A 25,880-nucleotide genomic window follows, 5' to 3' on the forward strand; every position below is an offset into this window, starting at 1 on the left:
ACTACAATTTACCGAAGTTGGTTTAAAAAAAGCTATCTGGCTGTGTTTTCAACTGACCAATCAGGGTCTCAATGTTAACCTTAAGCTCTGCCTACAAAAATTCTGTCTATCCAATGAGAAACGTTATACCTTTCGTGGTGGGGCAATGTTTTTAACGTTTGCAACGTAACAGAGACGCGAAAAAGTCTCTCACTGAAACTTGCAACTGGTGTGGCCCTTTTAGTGTTATCGTAAGATCTATACTGTTCTTCTGGAGGGCTCTATCTTTTAACATGGGTTGGGGGGTGGTTTTAGCGGTCAGTTGGCGACGTGGGTGTCCGTCCCTTATCGTAGGGCCTCATAACCTACGCGATTCTGCTCTCAGCTTTTGTTCTCGTTGCTCTTCTCGGAACTGTGCTTGCTTCACGGTGGGAAGGTATGACATGCATTTAGGCGTTATTGTTTTAGTCTGTGGTATTCCATTTGCTCACTCGTTGATCATATTACTTTGGTTAATTTAATGTCAGGATTTATTTGGAGCTATGTGACATACTGCCGGATTTGCTATCATGTCAGGGTTTTCATGGAAGGTGTTGGATTTGCCTGACACCGTACAAGTGATATGGGACCCCTGATACTTATAGATACGACTGTGACAGGTGACACGTACGTAAGCTTCCCGTCTGATCACCTGCATCCATTCATGTCCATTGTGCGTTCCACGGGACTTGAGCAATTGCAGCAGGACAATGCGACACCCGACACGTCTAGAATTGCTACAGAGTGGCTCCAGGAACACGCTTCTGAGTTTAAACACTTTCCCAGACATGAACATATCTGGGATGCCTTCAGAAGAGATCTCCAGCCCCTTGTCCTCTTACAGATTTATGGACAGCCCTGCAGGATTCATGGTGTCTGCTCTCTTCTGTACTACTTCTTAGTCGAGTCCATACCACGTCGTGTTGCGGCACTTCCGCGTGCTCGCGGAGGCTCTTCACGATATTAGGCAGGTGTACCAGTGTCTTTGGCTCTTCAGTGTATATGGAAGAATATGACGATTCCAAATTCATACAAAAATGTCGTACTACTGCTTTTCGGTCTCATGCTTGAGAAACTGGAGCGTATGAATAAAATGTGAAACTATTTCCTAACATAAAACTTTTTGCTTCTTGTAAGCCTAATAGGCGTTTGATATTGGTATTTCGTCGATCATGTTCTGTCGTGTTATTTATTAGATGAGGTACATAGAAACGACAATTTGTGAGAAAACAATTTCACTATTTGGTGTGTTTTACAATTGCTGCCAGGCACTTTAGTGTGAATTTCAGAGTAGCTTTGTGCATATAGATGAAAATGTACAACACGAAGTTGCACCACTGAAATAGTGATTTCAATTATTTTGATAACTGGAGAATACATCTCATGGAATTTTGGCTGTTTGAAGACAGCTCGATTTCCAGGAATATCCATTTCTTGCGTATCTCATCTCATCCAAACGTTTTCACTTCCTGTCACCAGACACTGATTCTAGAGTTTTCGAAGTTGGAGAAGACCATTTTCGGGTAACTGAATTCATTAACAATGGATTACGGGAAACGAACAAGATATCGTGAGATACACAAATCTGATTCCTGATGTCGTAGCGAGGTTACGCCATCAGGGAATTCAGAAGTTAAATAAACAAACGTGTTGCAAAAATTTATAAATGTATTTTTTCTAAAAAAATTATTTTTGTTACTAGTAATTACATTAATAACAACTGAGAACTCCAAAAATTAGTCCATATCTCATTGACTTCATTATTTAAGAAAATATATTTCCATGGAGTTGCTTTTCTTCTTTTTTAAAAAGTATATAGATGTTCATAGTGACGTTAATAAACGCTGTTGAATACCTTAATGATTTAAATGTTTTCTTACTTTTAATCTCCATAAATCATTAAATGATAAATTGTATAAGGAAATTTTATACACTTAAATAATAAAGCTTAAATGGTGCGTTGAAAGTGTGTCCGCAGTAAAGTGGCGGAGCACGGGCACAATGGCCTCGGGTTGTATTCCCTAAGGCCTACAATTTTTATCTGTTATTTATCACTTCTTTCATCTCTGGAAATGTTTTTTAACTCTCTGTTAGATGCATACATCTGTGTTGCTCAAGTAGGTGCTAGGTGACAAATGTCACCCACCTATCAAAATGTACATAGAATAAAGAAAATCATTTTTAAATGATGATTCTGTCTCTCATATGAAAAAAAATGTTAATCACAGGTTATACAGTACTTCTGATTTACACAGGGCTGTACTGCAAGTTACAGGCCATTTTTCATGATAACTACACTGTTTGCAAGCGTATTACACAATGTTTTTGTTAAGTTCTCCACACAGCATTCTCTGACTGAAGGAACGACATCTTTGTTTCCTGTTTACTTGCTGGGTACGCACTTTTTTGAGGAACTTTTGCCTCCCATTTTCGCTCATGATTTTTCCATGACAAAATTCGGATGAATTGGCTGCTCTCAGTTCAGACTAATTGAATTTATTTTCCACATCATTCACCTCCCGTATCGACTCAATATTGTGGTCACAGGATAAATTTCACGGTCGTCTTTATCGGAACATATCTTTGACTCCTCCTCTTCCTCCTTACGGCACTGCAGATCAATATTAATATCTTTTGTCGTCTGCATCTTCCAGCATTTTGACATTTTACTTTAGTATGTAGTCATGCTGTTGACGTCACCTATACAAGCTACTGTAGAGAGAATTTAGTTCTTACAAGCTGTAGACAGTAAACCGAACTGTGCTAATGTAACCGCAACTAACACCAACAATAAACGTTCAGCTACTGAAAGCCGCGACTCCGAAAATCAAAACACAGTGCTGAAAACTTGAGTCAAATACCACACCTGTCATCCACACGATTAATTTAAGGTTAATGTGAAAAGTAGCAAGTTGTTCCACGGTTCAGCGTACATGTTGCACCGTATGTAGCCTTGTAACTGGGTAGAAAAATCAGTTCCAATGTCGGAGGGCAGTGGTATACCACCTCAAATACGACCATGCATTGTAAAACACTGTTGTTTTCGGGTTGGTGACTTTCATCTCTGCACACATTCGAAAACTGCTCTACAACACTTTGTGGCTTAGTTATGACGAAATAAGCCCTGGCAAGACCTGCAGCACAGGTTCTACCTAAATACGGCCCTGGATGACAGTGCCATATTGTAAGCGTTGAATTTTAAAATACACATCAGAGCTTTATAGAAGCGCTTTGAAGCCTTGTAGACAAACAGACAGTAAGCGCACATTGTCTGAACACGAAAAGAATACAAATCAGGATCGCACGAAGTGACCTAGATTGTCATTAACCTTAATTCACCTGAATATCTGTCAGACTTTGGGAGTGATATAGTTTCCCGACTGTTTCCATGAACGGCTAGCTTCGTTGGGTCCGAGGTATCACAAATTATTTTTAGGCGAGTTTTGTTAACAACGATGTGAGGAAACGCTAGTTTCACACACGACTACCCGAAAGCGACGTTAAAATGACGTGTACTTGTCCACCTGCTGCTACCGAGTTTTGCAGCTGCATCGAGTCTTGTGGAAGTAAGCTGTGTGAATAAACTATCAGAAACCGCAACGTATTTGGAAGAAAGAGCTAAATATTTGTGACAAGGAAGAATATAAACCGAAGAAACTCACTCCTGAGAGAGAGCACTCTTTATTTGTTTCATCGAATATTGCAGAATATACTTATGTTACATTAATAATAAGATACCTGATATTTTTTACGGCATAGCAGGGCACGAACCTGCTTCATTCGACTCCATAGCTCCACGTCTCGAACTACTATGCTACTGTGAACGCATACAACTGATATCGACTGTGTTGCTCATGTTAGGTTCTCCTGAAGGCTTTTAAACACTAGTGTTTCGTTAACCGACAGATAATTATAATGAATCATGCAAGAGTCCGTGTTTGTGATGAATCTTCAAGGTGTCGTTGCCTTGAAAGTGTATACTGTCATTACAACATGCAAGTGATAATACTAAGACAACGAAATCCAATAGTTCTTCATTTGCCGACTGCTATCGAGTCTCATGGTGTCATTGAATAAACCCGTCATTTTGACGTCATTTCCGGGTACGATGGGAGTGACAGTAGCAGAGAAGTAATGTACGGCTGTGGGCACTAGCTTCTTCCACCGGTAGCTGAGTGGTCAGCGTGACAGACTGTCGATCCTAAGGGCCCGGGTTCGATTCCCGGCTGGGTCGGAAATTTTCTCCGCTCAGAGACTGGGTGTTGTGTTGTCCTAATCATCATCATTTCATCCTCATCGACGTGCAGGTCGCCGAAGTGGCGTCAAATCGAAAGACCTGCACCAGGCGAACGGCTACCCGACGGGAGGCCCTAGCTACACGACATTTCCATTTTCCAACAATCTATGGTGACAATGGTGTACCGCAGTTACAAATTCGTAATAATGCACAACGGACTATTGTGGAATACAACATGTAAATAAAACTCTTGGGCCAGTTTGTAACACATATATTGTGATATAATGTCGCAGATTTACTACAAACGTTCGATAAATACGCATAACTTATGACGATAATCTATTATTTCCAGTGTTGTAAAATACGGCATAATTTTAGTACGAAATTGGTAACGGTTAATTTTTGTCCGAAAAAATTGTCAATGTAACTATAGTAGTCAAGGCAGTTTGAGACCGTAGTATGTGCGACCAGCACTGTATGGGTAAACCGTCTTCGACTAATAGGGTCCGCACTTTTCTGAAAACTTTTCTACGGTAAGTGTAGTTATTGTCTAATCACAGTTACAGGTGTCTGAGGTCGCCTTGAAAATTGACGCTGAACAGTCGACTTGGCAGTAATTTAAAAAAATCCGTGAAATAAAACTGTTTCATACAAAAAAAATGGAAGCGAAAGTAGGAGGTGAGAAAACAATGTATATTTGGTCTAGTTTAGAGCGTTCATATTGTAATTTGTTAATTCTATACGTTTTTATGTACTTATAAATGTAGCCAATGATAAAAGATAAAAATAAGAGTAGTACATAACTAACAAACTCTCATTTCGTCAAGATACGTCATATACAATTTAGGATTCATTGCAATTCATTTAATAATAGTATGTTTCTTCTTGATCTTGAAGATCAAGTTTGCACTTACCTTTTGTTGCTTTTCTGTGGTGTTTATTTTTCTAATTCTCAAGATAAAACGCAGGTATGGTTACTTTATATCACAGTCAACACAGATACTTTCAATTCTCAGCAGTTCAAAACAGCATTGGAATCAACATAAGAAATTTCTTACCTGTTTGCCTCACAGAGGAAAGAGCTAAGTCGTGTGACACGAACTGGCCAAACTGCATGAAGAATAATGTCAAATCACGGGCATTAATTCGCCTTTCTCCAAAGATTTTGGTTTGAACGTATCTGGCACTCGGTAGCGGCTTCCCAGACTTCGATGTGCGTGGTTTGTAAACGCCTGAAAACATAAGTACATTTAACATTTCTGCACAAAAATGTATTGTATTTTTTTCCGTAATGAGAACTAATGACATATGAGATTTGGCGTGAGGACGAGGCAGTGTGTGCCGATAGCGTTGCCTGTGACACTGCTGCACTGAGCAGGTCGAGTGTCTACACTTAGGACAGTACTTCAGTGCCGAAGCGAGAGGATGGAAAGACTGGCCCCCACCAAAGGCGCGACGCAGAGAGGATGAAAAAACTCATCGAAAAGAAGCCCGAGAAAGGAGGAATGCGTAAGAATTAGGTTATCTGGAGACACGTCAGATCTCTTACGTGTCGTGTTCTCACCTTCGGCGCACGAGGAAAAGCCTTTCCCTTGGCCTGCGACTGTCAACGCACTCTGCTTTCACAGTGTCAACTCTACAGTCTCGTTTCGTCCAAATACCATCACAAAGAAACGACTACTGCCGAACACACTGGTATGGATAAGAATGTTTGTGTGGCAACATTGCTATTGGCTCACAACAGGGTTGCCAATGACATCATTACAAAAACACCAAACTGACCGTAAAATCCTACCAAAACCAACGAAATTCACAAAGTTCCCGTACAAAAAACCCCCGACATTCTTCTTAAAGCGTATCCTTTCTTTGCAATAAGTACTATTGTAGCGATATTATTTCCAGGAACTCAATTCTCATATAACACACTACAATAACGCTACTGCTTTCTACTAGCACAGTGTAACATAACAATCGCGAGACTCCATCTCAATTGGTTACCTTCAGGACAGCAGCGCCCCAAACGGACAGCAAGCGACACTTCTGAATACGATATCGGATCAGTGTGACTGCTAACGTTTATATTGATTTGTATCATAGTTCTGACAATAGGTTGTGTATCTAGTGCCACAAAAATCGACAATAACTAAAAATTACATAATAACTGTTTATTTAGTTTCCTAAGAACCCTGGGAAATACGAAACGGTGCATTACAGGACAGTTTATTTATATTCTTTTGCAACTTACAGACGTTTAATGAATAATGTCGTTTTTCTTTAGTAACAAAATATTGCTAGTGAACACCACTTTCAGCCAAATCAGTGAATGTGGTACATATGAAACCTACATGGAATGTATTACCAACATTATCAACGCATCAAATACGCCACCACAACTGTGGCTTAAGGGAAAATAACATAGATGTGATAATAAATCGTCAAAACTGTTTCCCAACACAGGAAAACCAATTCCAAAAATGTTGCCAAATCTAGTCCACAAACGGCAAACATCTTTAACACAATCACTTTTGAAGTAAAAGTAATTCCATTTACAAAAACATTCGTGTATTAGAAAGTCGAGTGAAGTGTAAGAAAGGGCGAATCATTGGACTAAATAAAAAAATTTTAAGTGTCAAGGAAAGTGCCTATGATTATAGCAATAGACAACAACAGAAATATTTGCTTCTCATGCATCAAATGTATTTACATTCTCTTGCTTTCAGTGGAATAAGTTGCAAATGTAGATATATTTGAAAGTATTTCTTCATAAATGAGTTGTAGCTTATGTCATTGAATCAGTGTGATTTGGCTGATTTTCGCGACAATTAACGTCTCTTGGTAACTTACTAATGCATGGAATGCAAGAATATAATCTATATTCCTTTAATTAAATAGAAAATAATTGAAAACGAACATTAGTGGTGGGACAAAATGGGAACCAGCGCTTTTTGTTGGTGTGGGTTGCATACATCAGGGAGAAGCATACATTCAGGGACAAACTTGATTGATTTATTACCTTAGTCTACTGCTCTGCTAAATGGTTTAAGATGCCCCAAGGGTTGATTTATAACCCCTTGGGAATAATGTATCCTTCTGTGAAACCCACACCCCTCCTCCACCTCCTCCCACAACCCTCTGGGAAATCCCCAACCCCTCCCCATCTCACCATCGCCAATACAAGCACATTTTTGATAATAAATTAATTAACTAACTAATTAAATCGATCAATAAATTAACTCCTTCCTCTCTAGGAAATCCCCTGGCCTCCCCTCCAATCCCCTACCCCTCCCCTATCTGGAGAGGAAGGCTCTCACCAAACAAAATTGAAATCAATATCAATTACATGGGAAGATCAGTTTGGTTTCCATAGAAATATTGGAACACGTGAGGCAATACTGACCTTACGACTTACCTTAGAAGAAAGATTAAGGAAAGGCAAACCTACGTTGCTAACATTTGTGGACTTAGAGAAAGCTTTTGACAATGTTGACTGGAATACTCTCTTCCAAATTCAAAAGGTGGCAGGGGTAAAATACAGGGAGCGAAAGGCTATTTACAATTTGTACAGAAACCAGATGGCAGTTATAAGAGTCGAGGGACATGAAAGGGAAGCAGTGGTTGGGAAGGGAGTGAGACAGGGTTGTAGCTTCTCCCCCATGTTATTCAATCTGTATATTGAGCAAGCAGCCGGCCGCGGTGGTCTAGCGGTTCTAGGCGCGCAGTCCGGAACCGCGCGACTGCTATGGTTGCAGGTTCGAATCCTGCCTCAGGCATGGATGTGTGTGATGTCCTTAGGTTAGTTAGGTTTAAGTAGTTCTAAGTTCTAGGGGACTGATGACCACAGATGTTAAGTCCCATAGTGCTCAGAGCCATTTGAACCATTTTTTGAGCAAGCAGTAAAGGAAACAAAAGAAAAATTCGGAGTAGGTATTAAAATCCATGGAGAAGAAATAAAAACTTTGAGGTTCGCCGATGATTTTGTAATTCTGTCAGAGACAGCAAAGGACTTGGAAGAGCAGTTGAACGGAATGGACATTGTCTTGAAAGGAGGATATAAGATGAACATCAACAAAAGCAAAACGAGGATAATGGAATGTAGTCGAATTAAGTCGGGTGATGCTGAGGGAATTAGATTAGGAAATGATACACTTAAAGTAGTAAAGGAGTTTTGCTATTTGGGGAGCAAAATAACTGATGATGGTCGTAGTAGAAAGGATATAAAATGTAGACTGGCAATGGCAAGGAAAGCGTTTCTGAAGAAGAGAAATTTGTTAACATCGAGTATAGATTTAAGTGTCAGGAAGTCGTTTCTGAAAGTATTTGTATGGAGTGTAGCCATATATGGAAGTGAAACATGGACGATAAATAGTTTGGACAGGAAGAGAATAGAAGCTTTCGGAATGTGGTGCTACAGAAGAATGCTGAAGATTAGATGGGTAGATCACATAACTAATGAGGAGGTATTGAATAGAATTGGGGAGAAGAGGAGTTTGTGGCACAACTTGACGAGAAGAAGGAACCAGTTGGTAGGACATGTTCTGAGGCATCAAGGGATCAGAAATTTAGCATTGGAGGGCAGTGTGGAGGGTCAAAATCGTAGAGAGAGACCAAGAGATGAATACACTAAGCAGATTCAGAAGGATGTAGGTTGCAGTAGGTACTGGGAGATGAAGAAACTTGCACAGGATAGGGTAGCATGGAGAGCTGCATCAAACCAGTCTCACGACTGAAGACCACAACAACAACAAAAAACATCAATTACATAGCACAATATATACAGTTCATTTATAGAGTTCAATTTTCAAGGGTTGGATCTGTTTATTTGCCAGAAAAAGATCACATCCAGCAACTGCATGTCCTAATTATGTAATTACACTGCTGAAGATTAGAGGTGTTGTCTTCAAAATTCTTTGTGTAGGTGCTCACCTGGACACACAGGGACTGACAGTGCACAATACCACCACCAGAGGACATCCTACTCCTCACCTTTCACCCCCTGCCCCCACCAGTCCCAGAAAAAAATGGCAGGAGGAAGACACATTCTGTGCTGGAGAGGAAGGATTGCATGACACGAAATTCAAATCAATGTCAATAATATATTGATGCATATTTCTTATTTAATCGGTTTGTGGGAAACAGGGTCTCCCTGCTTGGTTAGTGCTCATGTCTGCACCCCCCCCTTCTACCCCCGATTCCCATGATGTAATAATTGTAAGCACTGAGGAATGGAATGAAGAGTGGCATCACAGCCACACTTTGAGATCTCCCATGTGTGTGTCTACCGTTGGAAACTGCTTCATAGGTCAATGTCCTAATTACAGATAATGATGTTAAACACCACCGACTATGGATCATATATCAGCCTCCTTTGATCTCGTGGTCCCAAACAAAGCATGAAGTGGCGCCATTCTGTTGATCAGGAAATTCCAGACTCACTTTGTGTCTCTGTCTCTCTCAAGAGGTTACTTACTGTGTGTGTGTGTGTGTGTGTGTGTGTGTGTGTGTGTGTGTGTGTGGACCAACACCTCCAAACATGCAGACGGAGGTTTTTATCTCTCTTCAGAATATTGTGTTCCTATTGGCCAATGTTGGGGGCAAAGGGAGAGCTGACGTAATTTCAACATAAAAAATGGAGACCAACAGTCCATTTGCTTTATCCTATAAAATTAATTGTTTAACAACTTACAGGAGTCAAATAAATCACATAAAACACTTACCTCCAGCTTACCATGACTCCTCTTCAGAATAAAAACAAATTTACAACGTTCGAGTACAGAAACATTATGCAAATCAAGTAATTAAATTTTCACCACACATAGACCATAGCGCTAAATATATCTAAGGTCTTGTATGCATCAATGTTTGCGAACACAAGCACACCCCTCCACCACAACATTTCCTCTAAACATATCCGGAGAAAAAAATACAACCAATCACACATACTTGCGATCTCTAAGAGCATGCTGTCCACTAACTGCTAGGAGCAGTGGGCACTGCTGTCCATCGCAAGCAGACACATCACATCTGTCCGTGGCCCTGGTGAGGACAGACCCGTACATATATTGGCTATGGCGTCAGCTCCACTCCCATCCTCCGGTATGCATACAGTAGCCCTATCGAATGCTCAGAGATGAAAGAGACTGTCACCAAGCAGTCAACCGAACAATTAACATGGTGGGGAATAATCATCAAGCGCAAACACCCATCATATCGAATCTTCTCATGCAACACCCACATCCGCTTCTGTTAAACTCACCCAGCAGACTCGTCACTTCGCTAGCCCCTGCTGCTGCGGGCAAGAGAAGACAGGTTGGCGCATTCTTTGTACATAACCGCACATCACAGGCAAAGCTGTTCCATGACTTCCACTCGCCGAAGCCTCATGACCACCCGCGCCGCCGACTGCGGCGCACTGCGGGACACACAGCTGCGGCTTGGATGTATACAGTAGTTCTATCTAACCAATTCCACCCCGATATAGTCTCCCGTCTCCTCCCCCCCTCCCCCCCCCCCCCCAAGTATAAAAAATTCACTTAATCCAATCTGATACAGGGATACTGTAGACCATAGACCTCGAGATTCCCACGCGAAATGTAGATTTCTCCCTTTTATAAGGGTTATTTTCGAAGACAGAAAAAATCGGGACATACATGCGTTTTCTCATCGCTAAAGCATCGTTACTTATTGTGAAAGTCCTGTAAAAGTACGGCACAAGATATATTTCTTCTAAGAATTCTTTCATCACAAAGAAACCTCTTGTAATCAGCTTAATATCTGTTACATTCTGCATCACAGGACTAAAATATTGAACTCATGCTTGGCTCATCAAGGAATGCTAAGATCTACCTCTGTCACATGATTCTCTTTCACTTGAGCTCTCTTAAAATAACCAAATGCTTTGATACGTACGAAGTATCTTAAGGTAACAGCACAGAGAGGTAGTAAATATCAGGTTTACAGTATGTATGACTTTATAAATTCGGTAATACAGCTGATTTTATTACAATGGTCATCTCTTCCTGTGTAGATGTAAAACTGAAATTTCGTTAAAAGATATTGCCGCAATGAAAAAACGCTTGACTCCAACTCTTCAGTCATATCTGTGGACATCGCTTCGACCCACAAGGTGGCACGTCATTGTTATCAATCTGACAGGCTAATTAATTAAATTGATCATGAGAGCCACTTTGTATGGTGAGTAATTTTTTTTTTCAGCAGCCATATTACACTCGCCAGGTAGCTCAAATGAGAATCTCTGAAGGAAGGTGATGTTCTTTTCGAGGAACACTATTGACAACTGACATTTGATGTTGACTCCAGAAGCACTCTCCTGCCGCTAACGTACATTTTGCGACCTCTGCCAGTTCTCTCAAGGTCCCATCGCGTTCCAATAGTACGATTCCATAGAAAATCTCTAGTTTTCTACCTATCACTGACTATGTAGTGGGCTACCACACAGATAAAAATACCACACTAATGTACAGGAGGAACTTCACAACTATGCAGAGTACATCCAGATAGCCCAATAAATTCAGAAGCATAACGCCTATAATTCGTCGATATATGACAGTGTAATTGTGTGAAAGGCTTCCTTGACAGCACCATGTCTCTCTCCTCATTATTTTTGTACCATCCAGAGAAAAACTGTGAACTACAACATTACGCAGTTGAGAAATCAATAAAATATTTCCCCATCTCTCTCCTTTGATATATCGAACCATCTGTGTTCGACATCAAGCGTATGTGCCGATCATATTAAATATACAGTTATTGGCCCATTAGAGCAAGAATTCAGTGTTCAAAGTCGCTTGGACAGACAGTGTTAAGTTTTAGGAGGACATATCTCACAGACTAACAATCACAAGACCGCATTCCTGAGTTGTTCTTTCATAAGCAGGTTGACCCATTGTTTTTGTGCTGTAACATATCCAAGCTATCTATGACTACTGCTTTGTACACTGTCATACATTTTGCTTTGCCAACAAGACTTCGAGGTCTATGTCAAGTGCTAAACTGACATTAAGACATTCCAGTCCATTAGCTCTAACAAATAGCTGAATATGGCATGGTGTAAACTATGCTGCTCCAACAACATACAGGAATGGTGAGAGTGGGTGAGGGGTTGGTTCAAATGGCTCTGAGCACTATGGGACTTAGCTTCTGAGGTCATCAGTCCCCTAGAACTTAGAACTACTTAAACCTAACTAACCTAAGGACAGCACACACATCCATGCCCGAGGCAGGATTCGAACCTGCGACCGTAGCGGTCGCGCGGTTCCGGGGTGAAGGGTGAGGAGTAGGTTGACCTCTGGTGATGGCATTGTGCAGTACCTCAGTCGATCCCTGCATGTCAAGATGCACCCACACAAAAATGTTTCAAAAAGACAACACCTCCAATCTGCAGCAGTATAATTACATAATCAGGACATGCAGTTGCTGGATGCGAGCTTTTCCCACCAAATGAAGAACTCTAACCTCTGAAAATTATACTTTATAAAAGAACAGTACATCCTCTGCTATGTAGTTGACATTAATTTCAATTTCATGTAACGAGATCCTTCCTCTCCAGCATAGACTGAGTCATTTGCCCCCAATTTCGGATGTGGAGGCGAGGGAGAGCGGGCAGTGGAAGGAGAGGGCTGGGAGATGTCCCAGAGGGGGAAGGGTAAATTAGTTGATCGATTTAACTAAAATTAGTTGAGTAATTTTATATCTGTGTTGGGGAGGGGGAGGGTTTGGGTGTGGGTAGGAGGAGTGGGGAGGAGGAGTGGAAGGAGGAGGAGGAGGGGAAGAATGGGGGATTTCTCAGAGGGATAGATAACCTCAGGGGGTCATTAATAAATTCTCAGGGAGTCAGAAACCACTTAGCATAACAACAGGTTAAGGTCATAAATTAATCAAGTTTGCCACTGAATGTACGTTTGCCTCTGACGTATGCAACCCACACTATGAAAATGAACTGATTCCCACTACGTCCCACTACTAACATTACATGTGAATATTCGTTTTCTCACCGCCTGTAGTGCTAACGTCGCTCCAGCTGTCAAACTATAACAACTTTCACACCAGCGAGTGTCGTGACTGTATTTATTAGACTGTGCTACTACAAAAACAATATTATGTGGACTTTATTATGAAGTACTTGTGCTTTAAAATAGAAGAAGTTAATTTTACAGTGTAACTGCTATCACATGCTAACGACACCCTGTTTAATCACTTTGACAACTAGAAAAATTTAATAGTACACATACATCTTCAATACAATAAAGGCATTTCTTCACCTCCAATAACATTGCTGTCACTATCCTCAAAAGGATCATCACTCGAAGTACTTGTACCTCTATTCATATTACCGATATCTTTTAACATATTGTCAGGAAATTCATAATCTCGACAGCATTTCCCTAAATCTTCTTAAGGCTGCAAGGATAGTCAGAATGGTACTAATCATGGTATTCCCCATCCTACTTCTAAGCCCCAGCTGCAGTAAATGTAGCTGACTGACTGTCCTCTTTACTTCGACGTTTGACGAAGGCAGTACAAGGAGATGAATGCCAAGATTACAAAGTTCATTAAGGTTCTCGCCACTCATGTCATATTGTGACACTTTAGTCCGAAATGTTGATGTATCGGCAACTTTCTTCGAATCGATTAAAGTTAACTCTGCCACTGACGTTCAGTTTTCGAAGTATCTTCAGAAGAAAAATACTTTATTTCAGAAAGGGAGACTTTCGTCTCTTCAAATGCTTTACACTGATTTCTGATAATGCGAGAGAAATCTTGCTCAAATTATCAACATTTAATGAGAAATACAGTTGTAGTAGTGATAAAAGAGTGCTATAAAATTTACACATCTTTCTGTTAAGCCGGATTAATTTCTGGCGACTCTACACCCGATATTTTTAGTTCTTCTAGTTTCTCTTCTTTCTCGACATCTCTAGTTCTTCTAGTTTCTTTTCTTCCGTGGAACCCAAATTTTGTTTAGGATCAAGAAGTTTAATTACGTTCTACCTTTACAAATCTTCTCTACAGCTAGATAGAACTACTGTCTTGGCCAGACCCTGAGTTAAAAGAGTAAGATAATTAAGCTGTCTACTGGTATTGATAGTCTGATCCTGGAAATCCTTATTAATATGTTGTATCTCATATTCACTACCATGACGCAGTGAGTCATATCATTATGAAACTACCTGAGCAAGGTGACTCCCCGACGTGCGTTTGCCAGTGCTGCGAAATATCCAGCTCTTGTAATTCATAGCTACGCGCAGCATTTCAACTGTCTTATGATCTCTTTTTCTGCTCATGTACTACGTTATGCATTAACCCAAGTGACAAAAAACCACAACGATCATAAATATGAAACATATCTTTAAAACAGCGAACAAACACCAAACAATTCATCAACTTTTCCACCTGTCACTGACTCAGATTTTTTCCCACCGTGAGCTATAAAAAACCACCAGGTAGCGTTCTGTGTTCATTGTACCGTGCAGGATAAATAACCTGATACCGTTTTCACACCACACTGGCACTTTTGGACGAGACTTCACCTGCACCTCCCAACAATGGCAGTTATGTCGAGTGATAAAACACTGGAAGAATTATTGGGGGCACAGATTCAGGACGTTATCAGCAATTTTCCAAGAAATTTTCTTCAGAGGAGTACGACCTGGTCGTTTGAGACGATTGGTCGACGACGTTGGTGCTTGTATTGAATTTTAAAGTATGCGTCCACATTTTTAATTTAATTTAATTTGCAGTAAGATCTTATGGGACCAAACTGCTTAGGTCATCGATCCCTAAGCTTACACACTACTTAATCTAATTTAAACTAACTTATGCTATGGTCAACACACACGCCCATGCCCGAGGGAGGACTCGAACCTCCGTGGGGGGGGAGCCGCGCGGACCGTGACAAGACGCCCCAGACCACGTGGCTATTTCGCGCGGCTCACATTTTTATAGAACAATGTACGCATGATATTAATTTCAGTAAATTAACGTTGTAAACGTAGAATGCATTCACCTTTTTTGATACCTACTTACTTTCCAGACACCCTGTATAATTTACTTGCCCCTTCAGCCAGAAATTTTTACGCTACCAAGTTTCGGTTCGTTCGATCTACCGTGTAAACAGAAAGTAATTGAAGAATAATCCTCCAATGGCTGATTAATAATATTAAAAGATTTGTTACTCGTTGTGCCAAAACACGGCTATATTTTCTTCTCACTCAAATTGAACCGTCCTGTAAACCAACGTACCCGGAAGATTCACCAGCAATTAAGGTATTTCGTTGTTATTCTAGGGCGAATGAAACTTTGAAACAACTTAAACGATCGTAAGCCTTAAAAATTTCCTTTATTCGTTAATCACTAACGTTTAATACATAACATCTCACTGGACAGTCTGTATCGTTATGCTTGTTTTTTCTTAAATCTGTTTACAAATCATAAAATTTGCTAAATCAACTTAGAAAAAAGTTGCAGGAGTTGGTGTCTGGAGGAAGGGGTCGTGGCTCAGATTTGGCAGTTCCGACAGGGGCGCAGTATCACCTCGGTATGACTCTGTCTGTATTCATTTAAAAAATATACATTCTCCAGCCTTCTGTATTGTTTATGAGAAATATTGCCTCAGAATAAAATAAAAAACAACATCATTCTCCAGAATTCGATCGAAGATTTCGGGAGATTTTTGGAAATGTAAGTAGCCTCCCAAGTACCCTCTGTTAGGACTCCTCTCTGCCCCACTACAAACTAGCTCGCAAACAACCTGCTCTTACTCTTCCGAGTAGATAAAGAGATGGTTTTTAAAAGAAGATCGTCAGAAACCAAACTGTCGGAAATGTAGCGAATTCTGCACTCACGGGCTGAAGGAAGCACTCATTGCTCTTGTTGCTGCCAAGGACAGCCACCATACACGATCCAGACACTAGAGTTCAAACAGATTTTCCAGCGAGACGCAAAATAATCATTTTGGCGGGAATTTTACTACAAAAAGTACCTGCCAGCCTCAGACAAAGATAGGGGTCACGTAACATCTCATATGATCCCGCCTTTCATCTTCGATAGAAATTATGTTAATTTTTAATAAAATGTTAAACTAATAACCTATCTAATAACCTCGATCATATTAACGTGAAGTTACAGATAAGGATAAGATGTACATCTCTGGCTATTTTTTTAAAAATTATATTCATATTTTGCAGTTGCAAAAGTGGCTGTATTCAATACACTGGAAGTATGTATCATCATACGTTGGTTTACAAAAACATGTATACAAATATGCCCTCTTGAGTAAAGCGATATGCATGAACAGGAAGGAGAAACAAATATACGACAGTGTTAAAAAGTTAAAAACGCTTAAATGATGTATTAAGACGATTTACACCTGATGATGGACTCAAAGGGCCCGAAATGCATCGTGTGTTTAATAAAACGCAAAAATTTTTCACTGAAGGCGTTTATTAATATTTACTTCCAGTGTATTCTTATGTTTTTTCTTCCGTAGAGAAGGGTGATATGTGAGTTCGATTCAACCATTAGTGAAAAGCATATGCAAATGGTGTGTAGTCGCCATTGTAACCATATGAATAATTAAACAGACATAACTGACATTACTTAAGACTGATTAATATAACGACATAAAGAATTAAACATTGCATACTCAAAACATTTTTGGGAGTCTAGAAGAAACAATAAAAGAAAAAATAATATGAAACGTTTCATTATTGTACTACAAACAATATTAGTCCTGTAGGAACACTATCTACACCCATACTAAGGATAAAAATGTAACACTGTCGTGCCTGTCTGTTTGAATATGCTAATCTCGAAAACTATTAGACAAATGTTCATGAGGCTTTTCACAGGTAACTTGAGTGTAGCTTGGGGTAGTGCATAGACTTTATTTCATCAAAGTTGGAACATGGAAAAAAGATATCGTAATTTAAGGTTTAACCTCAAGTCGTCTGCTCAGCTCAGTAGTTAAGAAGTTTAATCATCATGGTGTAGTACTCAAAAGAACAAATAAATGGCGCTCTTGGTTTTGTAGTACACCAAAGATCCAATATATGGCACTTTTTTTTTAACTCAGTGACAAATGTATTTTCAGAAGTTTACGTCAGTGACAGAATAAAGGACCGCAGTCTTATCTTTACGAATACAAACTAACAGCGAATTTACTTGGATAGGATATACAAATTTACTGATTTCGCTGTGAGTACTAAAAACTTAACAACATTGATTTACTTCTTTCGATATCTTCATTTATATTCTTTAAAAAACGGATTTATTAACTTTTCTATGTGATTTAGGTGCCTACACATTTTGATTTCATTTTTTTATGAATGAAAAATGCCTAGAAAATGATCGCGTTTTTCTGAATACTCCAGAACAGTTATAGGACTGAGGATTATGCGGTCTCGAGAAACTAATAAAGATCATGTTGCAGCTCGAGAACATCAGGCTTTAACTCGCCCTTTGGAAACTCCTTCTGAAAGCGAGATACAACGCAATACTGATCGATGTAGATGTAGATGTAGACAGCATCTCGCTCCTCAGAACTTCACCCGTAAAGGCTTAGAGTTTCTTCTCTCCAACTTAACATCATAGATGCAGAAATTTTGACAGGACGTGGTGTAGGCGAGCTAGTTTTTATACTCCAAATCCCACTTATTCCTAACAATTTACCATTTTGCTTTAAACGTGGACAATTCCCGATGAACATATGTTATGCCAAGACTGTAGGCAAAGCACCTAGCCAGATGCTGCATGTTGCGGGTGTGAACCTTAGTGTCAGCTAAGTGGATTGTTCAGTGAAGACAGTTCCACACCAATCTTGCTCACAGCACTCAGTCAAGCGCACAAGATCTCTCCAGATGCACGCCTGTTGAGAAGGTTAGCACCCCTTATAAGTGTGTGGTAGATAGGAGAGTGTTGTGAATACCTAATAGACGATTAAGAAGAAATATATGATTTATGAATGGTGGGGATCCAGACGGACTGAGTATGAAACATTTTACGTAAATCAGGTGTGCTATCGATTCTGAAACATAGTTCTAGTGTTTGGCGCCCATACCATGAAGAAATCAGAAAGAGAGAAATGATCATGGAACCTAAACACTTTCCAAGGGCTGCACGGTTCTGCACCTAAACACTCTATAATGCTAGAGCTTTGCAGTTTCCGACCTGTCAGTCATGTGGAATTCAACGCTCTTAATATTCCAATGTAAGAAATATCTTTCCAGTGCATGGCATACATTCTCACTGCAAATTTCTCTACCATAAACTATGGTAACAGTCTGTAAGATGATAAAACAACTACCTTGCACACCAAAGCCACCATCGATCGTTTGTCATTTCCAACCACATATTCTACAGCTGCATCACATCTGCTACATTCTCTGTATGTCTGCATCGCACATGGCTCCCATGACCCAGACCAGACCTGAGCTAGTGTTTGAGTGTGGATCTGCCATGCGTTATCTCCAGAGTGATGTCCAGGGGCAGATCCACAACACACTGCATATGGGATAGGGTAAAAAGTTCGGTCCATTGTGCCCTATGTCGAAAGATGTGTTCTATATCTGAAGGTGGATCCATCAGTGGGAGGACTGGGTTATGGGAGCCATCCATGACACAGTCTTGGTGAGAACAACACCTTCTGGGGACAGCCAGCACCAAAACAATGATCGCATGCATTGCTGCAGTATAAGGAATCACTGCTCTTGGTATCTTCGAAATGGAACACCTATACATCTGCTACCCTCTCAAAGTGAAACATGAGATTAAATGTAGAGATTATCACCTTTGGGCAGCAAACTCTTCCAGTTTCCATACGTTGCGATGTCTTCCACATTTTTTCAGCAAGAAGCACCGCCTCTGTCTTATTTCAGTCATCCTGTCTCTTGTGGGAATAGCACACCATGCCATGCCCAGTTTCCTGTGAGAGCCAATGGATCAAAACGTTTTAATGTGGATTCAGCTCCCGACAGACCTCAACGTTGTGGTGGAAAAACAAAAGGTATGCCAGTGCACACTGCTTGGATGTGTTACAGTAAAAAAATAATGTATCAAACTGCTCATGGAAGAACAAAACAGAAACCCTCTCTTGAAATTGATAGTCTGTGGGATATGGCCGTCCTACAGTACAGGTTATGAAACTTAGCACTGGTCTGTGCAAGCGACTTCAATTACTATCCACCTTCTCCAATGTATCAATACCTCTATTTTAATAGGATTGTCACATATTCTCAATGCCAGCACACAGGTGCTATTTGTTTTCTTTATATTGGAAGAGAGGGACGTGGTAATGTCTTATCGGGTTCTCTACCTGGTGACATTAGCTAAGTTTTCATAGTTTTCTGTGTTGGATGGTACAAAATAACGAGGATAGAGAGAATGTTTGGGTGACAGACATGAATGCACCATGAGTGATGCAGATCTCCTTCGGAGTGCAGTACCTGTATGTAGTTTGCAGACACAGTGCAGTGCAGTAACAAAATTCCAGTTCCTGTATGATGTGGAGTTTTCCTAATTATCCCAATAAGTAACACCACTGTAACTACTTATATTGTCTTTTCTACTACCTCGTGTTGCAGGAGAAAGCTTCGTTTGGAGCTGGCCCTGCGCGCTGTGTGGGGTTGCCAGAGCTATGACAACACGGTCTCATTTCCACTGAGTGGACAAAACGCGGTTGTCGCTTTTTCTCAGCTCACCCTGTTACTCCAAGGGATGCAGAAAATCTTAGATACAGCACTCTGTAACTTCCGCACAGTTCATACTTAAACTGGACTGGTCCCATGGACAAAACTGCAAGTAGGGCAGGGCAGAGACTGAGGAAGTATTACAAGACGATGCAGAGGGACTGTCTAAAACTACATTCGAGTTTTGCTGTTTGAGGTCCTTAGCAGGTTCAAAATGGTTCGAATGGCTCTGAGCACTATGGCACTGAACTTCTGAGGTCATCATTCGCCTAGAACTTAGAACTACTTACACCTAACTAACCTAAGGACATCACACACATCCATGCCCGAGGCAGGATTCGAACCTGCGACCGTAGCGGTCGCGCGGTTCCAGACTGTAGCGCCTACAACCGCTCGGCCACCCCGGCCGGCTCCTTAGCAGGTAAGTTCCAATTTCGAGATACGAGAGTGTCGGAAATAAGGGTGATTTTATTGTGAGCTTATACTGCTGGTGACATGTACCCACGCTTTCGGTCTGTTAACACACACCGGCCGGCCAGAGTGGCCGTGCGGTTCTAGGCGCTACAGTCTGGAGCCGAGCGACCGCTACGGTCGCAGGTTCGAATCCTGCCTCGGGCATGGATGTGTGTGATGTCCTTAGGTTTAGTTAGGTTTAATTAGTTCTAAGTTCTAGGCGACTGATGACCTCAGAAGTTAAGTCGCATAGTGCTCAGAGCCATTTGAACCATTTTTTTGTTAACACACACCCACTGTCACTGTCTATATTCAGTGTCGTGTTATTTCTCGATTTATAAAGCATTTCTCGATTTATAAAGCATGTATAGTTCTAACATGGATATCGTTAATGATATATATACCTATAGAACCAAAGGCACCTTTTATCTAGGATTACAGTAACATGGTCGTGCCGATCGCAGTTTTTAACATCTGCTTGCTTATAGGATGATTACGTCTCATTTCCTAAGACACACTGGTGCTACTTGCAAGAAAAGCAAATGAGGCATGACCATCAATCATGGACCTTCTCCGGTCGGTGTGGCCGTGCGGTTCTAGGCGCTTCACTCTGGAACCGCGTGACCGCTACGGTCTCAGATTCGGATCCTGCCTCGGGCATGGATGTGTGTGATGTCCTTAGTTTAGTTAGGTTTAAGTGGTTCTAAGATCTAGGGGACTGATGTCCACAGATGTTAAGTCCCATAGTGCTCAGAGCCATTTGAACCACGGACCTTCGCTCAATACTATTTGGTGCCACCAGCATTCAGTTATTGGTGAGGTATTATACTTACCCGGGGATATGGAATAGATTCATTGTGATGAGCAGGCTTATAAAGTTTGTGTTGGGTTTAAAGTTACTGTGGTTATTGTTGTGACATTTGAAAAGGAAACGTCTATGTCTGGCCCTAAGGGAGGTATGGATTTGATATGGAAGATTGTGATCTCAGTGCACTGATAGCCATAATGGGGATGACGGGCTTTACGTGGAAAATTATGTCCAGTCATAAGAAGGATATAATTATTGATATGTCCATAGCGACAGTCTTCAAAAATGGTTCAAATGGCTCTGAGCACTATGGGACTTAACTTCTGAGGTCATCAGTCCCCTAGAACTTAGAACTACTTAAACCTAACTAACCGAAGGACATCACACACACCCATGCCCGAGGCAGGATTCGAACTTGCGACCGTAGCGGTGGCGCGGTTCCAGACTGTAGCGCCTAGAACCGCTCAGCCACCTCGGCCGGCGACAGTCTTCAGGAGGAGGTATTTCCACTACTTCGCTCATTGTCGAATGTCATCAGACTTAGGCTGCAGTCGTAATACTTAATTGTAATTACAGTGATAAATATGTGGCTGGTTTCTTAGGACAACAGCATTTGGCATGCAGGGTGCATGACAGAGGGAGCCTATAGCCAGAATTAATGGGCAGTTCCAGCTTAAGACTCTTGCAAGTGGCAGGTGCAAAGACAAGTTCTGGTGGTGGCCCGCTCTGAATAGCTGAATGGCGATCTAATACTCAGTATGCATTGGGCTTTCTCTGTGATTGCGTGTGTTACATGTATTCTCTGTGGAAAATTGAGCAATTCAGTATTGATCACTGTTAGATGTTGGCACTGGATGTATTGATAACATCGGAATTCCTACCATTCCAGTCATCCCGAGATGCTCTCCATTGCTCGGGTGGTGCACTCTGTCAAACAAGGGCGTCCACAACTGATGCAGTTTTCTCTGACCTCTGAGCTTTGGCTCTGACAGTGTACAAGGGGACAGGTGTGCTGCATGTGGACATCTGGGAAGCGGGTGGGCTTGAATGTACGATTGTTGAGCATTCTCAGCCATCTACCCAGGAGAACTTCCACGATCGTGGTTTAGTGCTTCTCAGTACATTGCAGTAGCTCTGTTTTGTAGGGCCATTTGTTGTTGTTACTATCCTATCACACGGCAAACCCTTCCTCCTCCTCCTTCTGAATACAGAGGAGAGTAATAAATTAGGAATTCTATACCATTTAAAAAACCCAATCTCTATCCTATCTCACAGTAGACCCTTCCTCATCTCATTCTCCTCCTCCTTCTTCTCCTCCTCGTGCTAATCCTCCTCCTGCTCATTCTTCATCCTGCTGGTGTAGCTAAGAGAACTATCTGAGGGGTTATATAGTGCTATAAAAACCCAATTACATCATCAAATCGTGATTGATTAATTTATTGTTTCCGATAGTTGTATTTTGGTCATGCATCTGTCCACCCTCTCCCGCAAATTATTTAAGGTCATACCATGCAACTGATCTGCAATTTGAAATTTTCAGTTACCTCCAACATAATGCACGTCCTACCAAATGACCTAACTGTGCCAGTATAAACCGACAGGAGGAAAGGAAAGAAAATATGCAAGGGTTTTGAAAGCAGGTGGTTGCAGAATCGAAACCTGCCAAATATTCCAGTTCTAACATCCACCAACAGGATGCAAGGAAAAACTGTCCCACACAAAGGGTATCGATTTAATTAGTTAGTCAATTAGTCTGATAAAGTGAGGAAATATATCCACGATATCTACAACTGGGGGTTTACATGGTAAATACCACTTTCTTGTCAGGTCAATCCAACCACAACTGGTGGTGCATACAAGTGTGGGAATGGCACGTGGCAGAACAAGGCCACTTCAGAGAGTGAGAGAAAGAGCACGTCTTTTGACATGAATTTCTCAAGTATCAAATGGATGCCTCCACCTGAAGCTTATGTTTGGGGAATCAGTGTGGTCTGACGGCCAGTGCTGTGCTGAGACCCGGCACTGTGTGACTGTGTGGAAGTTGTGGAAGGCAGATTGCTTGTGCTTTGCGATTGAAAGATTTTTAACAGTGCTATCATGTATGGTGAGTTATGCTGACAGTATTCCTTTCACGTCACGAATAAAAAAAGTGCTGCAATTGTTTAAATATTCCATACTAAATTGTTACCAATAAATTGTTTAAATAAACAGTATTTCATACACTGCAGTTAATTTTGCAACTAATTCTTTAACCATATTAATAAACTGTATTCCATACACTGGCTTGTATCTGGTAAATTGTTTAAATAAACAAATTTCCACACATTGACTTGTCTACCAGAAGTTGTTTAAACAGTGTTTCATAACTGCAATCGATTCCCAGCCAAACAGCTAATCAACTGAGTTTTTTTCCCACCAGTTTCCAGGTGGGGGAGGAAAGGTGTGCACTGGGTGATTTCCCAAAGGAGGAGGGGTCAATTAATTGAACAATTAAATTAATTAATCAATTAATATGATATCGAAAGTGTGCTATTATCGGCGAGGGCAGTTAACAAAAGAGTGAGGGGCAGGGGGGGGGGGAGGAGGAGTATGAGGGGGACAGCTGGGGGTATTCTCAGAAGGATGGATTATCCCATAGGAGGTCTTAATCCACTTAGTGGAACAATAGGTTAAGTACCTCTCAATCAAAAGAGAACAATAGGTTTGTCCCTGAACGTATGCAATACACATTAACCAGTTGTACTAGAATGCTTGTTGCTTTACTACTGTTGCATCCACATTTCATCTCCTGTGGGGCGACACAGTACAGATATCTTAAACCCTTCGCTGACACTGCATTAAGTGCTGAAGAACAGGGGCATTTCTAGGTGTTTTGGCGCCCTAGGCGAGAACTGAAAAATGGCATCCTCTGTTTTTTACTATCACTGATCTCTCTGATACGCTCACGCCCCCCACCCCTCCACCACCATCGACATCCAACCGTACAACTATGCAAATGTCCTATTATATATCTAATCATTAAACTAAGATGACCAGATGTTCACATATTTTGGGGACAGTCCTCAATACTCATGCTTTGTCCGCGATTCCTTGAAAACTGAGTGATGACAACAAATACCTGCAATATCTTATTTTTCGTCCTCTGTAAGATTTCCCAAAATAATTCAAATAGCAAGAATATGCTGAATATTTCAAACTAAATAACAGACAGACACCAGCTCATTTTTTATGTATGGGTATGATGAACTGCACTTAACTTTTATTCCTTTTAGACATGCCAAAAGTGAAGTACAAAATCTACGTTGTGAATACATGACCGATTACACGCTTGACAAATGATCCACAGAGACAAAAAAAAATAGTGATTGAGAGAAGTATGGTATCAAGTCGCAACATCATCACAAGCCAGTGCATGTGCCTTGCTCTAGCGCTCAACAGAGATGAATCAATGTTCTGTTTGTTTCCGAGTTCGTACTCAGTGGCTGCTTTTGTTTTGAGGCAGGGCAGAGACAATGTGTTTACTTTCGTCAGAGTAAGTAAAGATTTGTTAAGTAGCTGTTCTGCATGCTTTTGATATCAATTCGGCGTTTTCATTTTTCTCCTCACCTATTCAATTTTTTCGCCATTTGATTTGAAATTAATTTTTTTCGCACTCTTCCACACCTAAAATTTTGCCGCCCTAGGCAAATGCCTAGTCTTGCCCAATATTAGAAACCTGTCCACCCCTGGTAGCTGAGTGGTCAGCGTGACAGAATGTCAATCCTAAGGACCTGTGTTCGATTCCTGGCTAGGCTGGAGATTTTCTCCACTCAGGGAATGGGTGTTGTGTTGTCCTAAACATCATCATTTCATCCCCGTCGACGTGCAAGCCGCTGAAGTGGCGTCAACTCGAATGACCTGCAACTAGCGAGTGGTCTACCTGACGGGAGACCCTAGTCACACGACATTTACGTTTTATTTACTAGAAATCTGCTAAGAAATGACCTCATTTGGGCGGGAATATGTCATCTGGTAGTTCAGTGCATGAGACCCACTACACTGCCAATGGAGGAGATGAATTGGCTTGCATTCTGCCTGACATGCAAGTGATGATCGGTTTGAATCACCATTTCGCTTACCAAATCTATTAAAATGGACAATATTTAGCAAGTACTGTTCTCACGTCAATTCAGAAATGCTGACTGGGCCCACCAGACAAATTTGATTTTTTTATTTTCGCGAATGACCCCAGGTGACTACCAAGATGGTTCACAGCTGTTACGATCTCCACATCCCATCTACAATTAGGAATCTGAAATTAACATCAAACAGACTTAATATGTTGCTGCTACTTATTTAATGTAGTGACAGTGATTCTGTCTCGAAGCATCAATGATTCTATGGAATGACTTTTAGAAATAAACAAAATACAGACCATCGTCATAACTGGCAGGAAGCATTCTCAGTAATGCAGAGTTAGCACGCCCACATCCTGGTCTTTCTAAGTTGTTGCAAGTTCCATCATGTGTCCTGAATTTCTTGGTGGCGCCACTGCATCTGAATTGTGGCCGCGTGCACACATCATTGTCCTCTAGAGTCAGGGGAGTCGATGTATTCGGGCTGCAAACAGTTCATTGTTTCGTTGAGTTTGTAGATTTTGTTGGAAATTATTACAAAATTAAAC

General features: G+C 41.0%; 1 protein-coding gene across 1 annotated transcript in view; it reads right to left on the reverse strand.

Moving 5' to 3' along the window:
- Positions 1-25,880, reverse strand: part of LOC124775489 (peroxidase-like) — a 142,404-nt gene that overhangs the window by 111,358 nt on the left and 5,166 nt on the right. The window contains exon 2 of the mRNA XM_047250325.1: positions 5,314-5,487. Within this exon, the coding sequence (XP_047106281.1) occupies positions 5,314-5,487 (174 nt within the window). The remainder of the gene's footprint in view (positions 1-5,313; positions 5,488-25,880) is intronic.

This window comes from Schistocerca piceifrons, chromosome 1 (genome assembly GCF_021461385.2).
Source record: "Schistocerca piceifrons isolate TAMUIC-IGC-003096 chromosome 1, iqSchPice1.1, whole genome shotgun sequence".
NCBI classification, from domain to species: domain Eukaryota; kingdom Metazoa; phylum Arthropoda; class Insecta; order Orthoptera; family Acrididae; genus Schistocerca; species Schistocerca piceifrons.